General features: G+C 53.3%; 1 protein-coding gene across 3 annotated transcripts in view; it reads right to left on the bottom strand.

Annotated features, from left to right (window-relative positions):
- Tmem8a (transmembrane protein 8A) overlaps positions 1–7,960 on the bottom strand; it is a 10,359-nt gene extending 2,399 nt beyond the window's left edge. Inside the window, exons 1-11 of one of the 3 annotated variants that reach the window (XM_004627939.2) lie at positions 7,751–7,960; positions 5,067–5,244; positions 4,772–4,979; positions 4,476–4,603; positions 4,018–4,286; positions 3,604–3,923; positions 3,139–3,229; positions 2,934–3,057; positions 2,468–2,604; positions 1,284–1,462; positions 1,063–1,209 (exon numbers count right to left, since the gene is read on the bottom strand). In XM_004627939.2, the coding sequence (XP_004627996.1) occupies positions 1,063–1,209; positions 1,284–1,462; positions 2,468–2,604; positions 2,934–3,057; positions 3,139–3,229; positions 3,604–3,923; positions 4,018–4,286; positions 4,476–4,603; positions 4,772–4,979; positions 5,067–5,244; positions 7,751–7,874 (1,905 nt within the window). In that variant the 5' untranslated portion in view covers positions 7,875–7,960. Of the gene's footprint in view, positions 1–1,062; positions 1,210–1,283; positions 1,463–2,467; positions 2,605–2,933; positions 3,058–3,138; positions 3,230–3,603; positions 3,924–4,017; positions 4,287–4,475; positions 4,604–4,771; positions 4,980–5,066; positions 5,245–5,368; positions 5,711–7,750 lie in introns of those variants that run through there. The other 2 variants (XM_023711640.1, XM_023711641.1) reach the window with 2 other exon arrangements.
- Between the last annotated feature and the right edge of the window lie 510 nt (positions 7,961–8,470).

Here is an 8,470-nt window from a genome sequence, read left to right as displayed (position 1 = left end):
TTTTTTTTTAATTTATTATTTTTATCAGAGGGTTAAGTCAGGGTTTCACAGGGCCAGGGTGATGGCTCAGTGGAATAAGCGCTTCCCTGGCAAGTGGAAGGGCCTGAGTTCAATCCCTAGTTCTGCCAAAAACAAAATAAAACAAAACACAGGGCCTCACTACATAGTTTGGGCAGGGCTCAAACTCAGTATGTAGCCCAGACTGGCCTGGAACTCAATCCTCTTTCCTCACTGTCCCAAGTGAGTGGGACCCAGCAGTCATGACATTTCTGAAGGAGATGGCACCTCCAGGAATGGCAACTTTGTGCATACACACTCCCCTGTTTCTGTACCCCTGGGTTTGTGGAGTCTTCCATCAGGATGGCCTTAGTTTCCCCCAGATTCATGCCCCACATTCACCCTAGCTGGACTCCAATATTTTGGAAATTTCTTCCCCTATCCCCATCCGCCTGACAATGGGGCTCTCATTTATGCCCCTTAGGGAAGCTCTAGGCCTGTAATTTTCAGAGCAGAAGAGAGAACACAGTTCACAGGCACCAGAGATGCATCTCCATTGGCCAGGTCCAGCTGCAAAAAGTCCCCAATGTTCTGATACCAAAGAATCAGGAACATGACTGGGTTTCTGAGAGAGGCATGACCTGGTATGGGCTCCTTCTGCATAGGCCTCGAACTGGGAGGTCTTTTTTTTTTTTTTTAAGATAAGGTCTGCTACATAGTTCAGGGTGTCCTTGAACTCACTATGTAGCCCATGCTGGTCCTGAACTCATGGTAATCCTCCTTCCTGACCCACCTAAGTGTTTGGATCACAGGGATGTGCTATTACACCTGGCAGGAGCCAGGAGGTCTAGCAAAATTCTGCCCACTACCTTCCATCCTGGTGTCTTTTGATAGCTAGCACTTTTCCCTAACAGGTGCCTACAGCTTCTGAGGAGGTAGCTGATCAGTAGGTAAGACTTGAACCCCAATGTTTGCTCAGCCTTCTTCCCCATACTGCCTTGCATGTGCTGTGTTAGAGGGCCTCTGCTCCCCCAGAGCCCAGCTCCAACATCAGAGGTCACTCACGTGTTTCAGAACTGTCTTCAGTCGGGCCATGGAGAGGATGGTAACCCAGGCAGACACCCCAGAACCCAGAAAGTCACAGTGCTGGAGTGTATCATAGTTGAGGATGCACAGCACAGCTTCTCCTGGCTGGTCACAGGCATGGTAGAACTGCAAGATGGGGCAATGAGCAGTATCCTGGACTTCCCCACCCTAGAGAACCCCTAGATGTGGGCTAGGCCTACCGTGGAGAAGAACATGGTGTAGAGGTAGACAGAGGCCTCCATCAGGAAGGCTCGGTGCACAGATACAGCGATGGGAGCCAGGAACACGAGGTTGCTGAGGGTGAGCAGAAGAGTAGCTACTCTCTGCTGGGCCACCGTCTGGGCTGTACTGTTGTCAGTGCAGCTCCACCCACGCCAGCCTGGGGGGGGGGCACAAAACACGCAGGGGCCTGGGGTAGGCAGCTGGGGCCAAATTCCTAATGGGGGTTTTCTATCATCCAGGAGCAGGTTGGGAAAATGCAGAGGTAGGTATGGAACAAGTATAGACAGGTGTTGACAAGTATGGCAGGAGGGGACAGATGTAGACAAAAATAAGACATAGATGTGGGCAGATATGTGTAGGTATGGGCAGGGCTGGAGAGATAGCTCAGCAGCTTAAGCGCCTGCCTGGCAAATGCAAGGTTCTGAGTTCAATCCCCAGTACCAAAAACAAAACAAAAAGCCAAGGGCCTGCCAAACAGCTGAGCGGATTAAAGAACCTGCTTAGGCAGACACAGGGGTCAGAGGTTTAGTTCCCCAGTGAGCCTGAAAACAGGGTAGGATCACTATGAGTCTGATCTGTATAGTTAGACCCTGTACTAAATACAAATAAAATAAAATAAATAAAAAACCAACTACCACCAAATAGGTATGGACAACTTGGATATGCAGAAGCAGGTATGTACAAGTATAAGTAGATGTGAGCATGTAGACACTGTGGGCAGCAGGAGGCAGGGGCGGCCAAAGTCAGGAAGCAGTAACATGCTGGAGATACCACAGTGTCTGTGGTTGGGCAGTACATTGTGGGGGCATGAGAGGAGTGCGCCCTCCTCCCTCTTTTTTATTTTTTATTATTTTTTTTATTGCGGTACCAGGGATTGAACTCAGGATCTTATGCTTGCTAGGTAAGCGCTTATTTTACTAAGGTATCGCCCTAGCCCTAAATTTTTAGTTTTCACAATTTTGGGTGCTCTAGGAACATAACTCCTGTGAATTTCAGTGATCCACTATACCACATAAATTCTGAAGATCACTTTTTTTTTTCCTCCCTACTTTAAAAAGGTGCTCTCCACAGTCCTGCAGGGCCTCTACAGGAAAAGGCACAGTGTTAGGATGCCAATGGCAGCAGAGACTGCCTCCTACATAAGGAGAATCCCAGTTCTCACCTGCTTTGCAGTTGCAGCCCGCATACAAGTACCCATATCTTCGGAGCAGGAGGCACTGGCCATAGGGTCCACAGTCCTTCAAACAAGGGACCAGGTATATAGTAGTCTGCACACGAACCACAGCCTGATTACAGTTCCTGTAAGGGTGGAAGGCACAGTACAGCTGACTACAGCCTCTATTGGCCAATCTACCACCAGGGCTTTCCACAGGCTTATGTACACAGGAACCCTAAATTGAGCCCCCCAAGTTATGGGAGTCCCAGAGGAGATGACAGCCCCAGAGGTGACCTCTTTCCAGAACTGCTGTGGGTGACCAAGCACAGAAGGAGAATCACTCCTAATATATGGATAACAATTGATCCGTCACTGCTAGCAGGAAAGCTCAGATTGGACATGGTCCTGAACACAATGACTTAGGTGGCTGTTCCTACCTAGGACCTCAATGGTGGGCCCCAGGTTTACATACTCAGGACTCTCAGGACACATGAGCTGCAGGGAGAGGTACCAGTTGTCTGTCTCTGGGTAAGGGATGGTGAGGTTGGCTGTGTTAGACGAGGCATTCAGAGACAGTAGGTAGCCCTGGAAAAAGGCTGCACAGAGCAGGAAGTCCTGTTAGCAAAACTGGAGGGCCTGGCCAGAGCCACCCTCCAGATGCCACCTGCCTACCATACCTGTAGTACAGTTAAGTGAAGCATTGAAGTTGAGAAAGGGTGAAGCAGCATTCACACAGGCCAATACCAAGGTGTCATTTGTGATCTCAGTCTGGAAGGGGAAGCAATGCAGTTGGCCTCTTGGCCCCCAAGAGCCAGTACATCATCTGCCCTGTCAGCTCAGTCATGTAGGTTGCCTTTCTCCAAGGCTCCTGTGTGTACAGGGTTTACTTCAGGCCTGGGCATGTAAAGCTGTCTCCACACCCTGTTTCCTCAGGCACAAGACTATGACCTGCTAACAAAGATAGGGCTGCCATAAAGGTTAGGATTCCTAACCTATGCAGAACCTTTATACTGCCCATATCTGCTGTGACCACTCTGTTGCCTGAATGGTTTTCCTGCCTTAGTATCCAGGCTAAAGTGTATAAAATTGCTGAGACAACCCCATGCCACTTGCAGATAGTCCTCTGGCTGTAAGGATAATACCTTGTTGGACCTCAGGGAGATAATGAGGGAGCCCCCACTGTCCATGCCTGTGTTGAGGCGGAGCTGCATCACAGAGGGTCTGTCTGAGTACACCAGCACCAAGACCCCATCCAAGGGCTGGAAGTGCGCAGAGAGCACATCCGTGTCCTCCCTTATAACTGGGTAGCTCAGCAGACAGAAGGAGCCATTGCCTATCCCACCACTCCTGCTCAGGTCCTGCTGGGCAGGTCTCAGGAACAGCTGGTTTGCAGAAGCATCATAGCTCTGGTTTGTGCTGTTTTGAACAAGGTGCTGGAAGGTCATGCTCCGTGGCCAGCAGGCTGTCAAAAAGACAAAAGGCTCAGTTGGAAGAAAGTCTTGGGGTCAAGGGAAGAGACAGAGTCACTCTCACCCACATTCTTCCATGTAGCCCACCTGTGAGGGCAGCCTCAGCACTAAAGGCCACTGACACGTGGGGCCCTCCCAGGTTCTCCACCATCACTTGCAGCCATTGGCCCCAGGGTGGTGTGCGCAGCAGCAGATGGCAGGACAGGTTGGAGCCAGTGCAAGTCAGCACCTTCTGGAAGTTGCTGGGCAGGGTGGTCACACCCACTGTGAGACGTACTGGACAGCCCAGACTCATGTTGGATACACAGCCCTGTAGCTCCAGCCGAAGCTCCTGGGTGTACTCGGGGATAAAGATCCTGGGGCAAGGTGGTAAGGCCTCATTCAGGCACCATACTTCCTCTGACCCACCTCGGCAGGGCATCTGTCCCCACTTCCCAGTACAACTCCAAGACATAGGACCAAGCTGGGGACAGTGGCATCACCCACTCCAAACTGGAAGGCTAAGGTCATAGGGTAAACCCAGTGCTTTTTTAGGACCCACTTACTTGAGGTAGCTGGGGTGGGTGCCAAGGATCTGGGGAAGGGGCACATCCGGCTCCAGAATAGTGACCTTGACCACCCGCATAACCAGCATGTCAGGCTGGAAGAGGTAAGCACAGGAAGGAGCAAAGCCCTAGGAAGATAACAAAGCCCAAGGATATTACAGAATGCAGGGTACAGGGTTGGGAAACAGGTTCAGGGCTATTGGGGCTGGGGTGGCTAAGCCCAGAAGCAAGGACTGCCTCAGAGAAGTCACCCATGCACCAAGGAGTCTGTCCCCATCCTGGAGATTGCTCCTCACCTGTACCTCGATCTTCTGAGAAGAGGGGGGCAGATGGGCGACTACAAACCAGTCCCCAGGGGCTGGGTGGGACACATTGACAGTGGTGTTGCCCAGCAGCAAGGTACTTAGCAGTGCCCTGACATGGAAGGAGGACTGCACTATGGTGTTATCTGGGAAGCTGGTACCCAGTGGATTGATGACAGGAGGGGCACCATAACGAAAATGCCTGGAGAAAGGAGAGTAAGGCAGGAACTATAGTTAGAGAGAGGCCTTGCTCAGGCTCAGATGCTATGGGCAAGAGGCTCACACTTACACGGTGATTTCTGTTTCGGTGCATGTGGAGCTACTGTCAAAGGACATGTGCAACAGCCAGCGCAACAGCACAGTGTCTGGGGGCACACGGAAGTGGAAGAGTCTGGCACTGCCATACCAGCTGTAGAAGGACAGCTTCTGCGGAGCCTGTGAGAAATGTTCAGACACCAGCCTGGCTTCTGCAGGGAGAGAATGCTATCAGCCAATGTGGAGCACCTCCCTGGGGGTGGGGCACAGACAGGGAAAATGAGGTTCCCAGAAGAAAAAGAATTGGAAGTCAAGTCCTGGGGTCAGCCAGAGTACCTGCCAAGATAACTCTGATGTTGGCAAAAGTCCCGTGGGGTTCTCAGGTAGTTGGAAATTTCCCGCTAGGCTTTATTCTTCTGCTTCCCCTCCCCCAGGATGACAGCCCAAATGCCAGGTGCCTGGCCTCACACTGGCAATCTAGAGGACACACGTCAAAGCTTGGTAGTACAGGGCAAAGCAGGGGCTTATAGCCTTTAATGAGGAGAGCTCCCCATAGCACTAGGCCTTGTAGCAGCTCTCAGGCCTCTCTACACTAGCCCTCTTGCCAGTCAGGCCTTATGCCTGTGTGACCTTTCCCTCCTCTATGCCCCAGTGTCCTCATGAACAGGCCAAGGTGCACATTCTTCTCTAGTGTTTTGCCTCATTTGGGGTGTTTCCCACCTAGGAAGGCTTCCTCTGGAAGAATGACTGGCCCACACCCAGCCAGGGAAGGAAGGAGCCAGGTGAGCAAGCTGCCTCTCCTACCAGCCTCGTGACTCCTCCCTAGAGGAACCTGAAGAAAAGATAATAGCCCACTGGCAAAGCTAGCTGCTTCAGAGAAGCCTGGATGGGGGCTAGGCTCCACCCACAACAGGTTCCAAGTGCCTCCTGGCTACCACATCTCACCTACCAGGTTGTGGCCTGAGTCAGGAGCTTCTAAAGGCCCTTGGGTGATACAAGGCCTACAGGATAATATAGACAGAAAAAAAATGAAAGTTCTGGGAACTGAGCCAGGACAGCCTCCCACCCTTAGGACAGTGAGATCTTAACAGAGGCATTAAGTACCATATATACACCCATAGGCAAGGAAGGGAGATCACCCTTCAGGTGCAGCTCTCCCATACTGCTAGAGACAAAGCACTCTCTCCTGCCCCTGAGCCAGCCTGAGGACTCTTGGAGCCCAGGGCAGAGCTGTGATGTTTCAACGGATAACACAGGAGATAAGAAATCAGCCTAAGGTCCCAACCCCTGTACAGCCCCTCCAAGCTTCCCTAGATGCATACAGTGTTATCTTGGTGAACAAATTAGGATGTTAAACCAGGCATAGTGTTACACACTTGTAATCCCAGCACTAGGGAGGTTGAGGCAGGAGGATCCTTGTGAGTTCAAGACTAGCCTGGGTGGGGCCAGGGAGACAGCTCAGTAGAATAGGTGCTTGCCTGGCAAGTGTAGGGCCTGAGTTCAATCCCTGGTTCCACAAAATCAAACAAACAAAAAAAACCCACAATATCACATCAAGAAGGATGGGAAGGACCAGTCACACAAAACTTTGTCCACCTCACACAGCAGGGATACAGATTGGGTATGGAGAGGGAAAATAAATGTCCTACGAGCTTGAGTTCTGGCTTCTTACCTCACATCCTCCAAACCAGGACAGATGTCTGCCAACCCAGAGATCCCAGCTAGGGCCACAGAGCTGCCTGTTTCCCCCTCAGTAGCCTACCTGGACTGAGAGGCTAACCTAGCCCAGGCTAACCTAGTCTGACAAGAGTGTTCCAGACAAATCTCACTTACCAGTGATCTCCCACCCAGTCCTGACCCCAGTGAGAAAGAGGAGAAATAGGGTGTCAGTGTCTAATGGAGCAATTTAATCAGGAGCATGTTCCTCAGGGAAAACTGCCTTTCAAGTGGTGCCAAGCTCAAAAACTAGGAGGCAAAACTCAAAAGAAATAGGAGCTCAGAGAAGCAGTATTTCAGAGAAAGCCTGGGGCAGGGAAAGAAAAGGAGCTAGTTTTGGAGTACTGGATGAGCTGCTCTGTGCCATGACAGGGGTAGGGGTGGGGAACTGGTGGCCTGACTGTATCTAGTCCCTGACCCAAGCAGAATCCAGAAGGGTAGCACACCCTGGCCTAGCCATCTATCTCAAAATGCAAAGAGAGACAGGCAAATTCCCCACCTGGTCTTCCATGGATGGTCTGCCTCCTCTACCTCTGGCAAGGCCTATGACACTGGATTGAGGGCCACCGTAGGAGGTGTGCAAACATGCCTGCGGGATCCTAGCTCTAGAGTCTAAGCAACTTTCTCCCATGTCTACCACTCGGCAAGAGCAAACGGAAGCCCCAGTCTCCCACTACTCCCGCTGGTGTCCCAGGCTGCATCTCTCCATTCTCCACTCTGGCGTACAACTCCGCACCCAACACACCAGGAAAGCAGAGGGCCGAGCGCACCCTCCCGAGGGGCCAAGCTGGCCAGATCCAGTCCGGGGACACAAGAAGGGGTGCAGCCGTCCTTTCTTCCCAGGCGCGGCGTAGGGGCCACACGAGGGGAGCTACTTTGGTCCCCAGCCGTAGCCAGGTGAGCGCACAGGTGCCCCCAGGTGAGTCACAATGAGCCCCGCCCTGCTTTTCCCCAGCCGCCCGCGCCCCCAATGGCTGGCGCCGAGGGCCCGCCCTCGCTCACCGCTCCTCTTGCTGTAGCCGGCGGCGGCGGCGGGCAGGGCTTGCGCGAGCAGGAGCAGGAGCAGGAGCAGCGACCCCACCACCGCTGCCGCCGTGACCTGGGTGCCCGCGCCCGCCCTGCCCATGGCTCCGCGCGCCCCTGCCACCCCCGCCACAGTCCCGGCCTAGCGTTCCCATGGCCCGGCCAGCGGGCCACTGCGCCCCGAGCACTTCCGCCTGCCAAGCCCCGCCCCGCCCCGCGGGGAGCGAGGGGCCCACAGTCGTTCTAAGGGGCCGGGGGAGGGGCGTGGCACGGGGTGGGGAGGGAGAGGAAGGAGTCCCAGAACGCCCAGGCCAAGCGATGTTGGGGTCACGTGAGATTCCGGGGGGACCCGGGCTGGAAGTGTAACGCGGTTTGGGGAGGACAATGCGGACGGGTTATCGCCGGACCTATGTGGGGAGACTGGAGCGAAGGGGTTCAAGCGGCATGCATGGAATCAGAGGCGGAGGGATCATGTGGACGATGAGTGGGACCAGAAGTGAGGAGTCCCGCAGGACTGTTGGTCGCTGAGATTGAATTGTAGTTGAGAAGGGGACTTAAGGAGGCACCAAAATTCTTCCTGTAGATATCCCGGCCGCCCATCAACTCTGGGAAGGCGAAGGTTGCGAGAGTCCACGCAGAAGGGCCCTGGCTTTGGGGAGATGAGGCGTGCCGCTGGCAGCCTTGCTCTATCTCAGAGTG

This window comes from Octodon degus, unplaced genomic scaffold (assembly GCF_000260255.1).
Source record: "Octodon degus isolate 3935 unplaced genomic scaffold, OctDeg1.0 scaffold00021, whole genome shotgun sequence".
NCBI classification, from domain to species: Eukaryota; Metazoa; Chordata; class Mammalia; order Rodentia; family Octodontidae; genus Octodon; species Octodon degus.
This window is presented reverse-complemented; position numbering and strand designations above follow the sequence as displayed.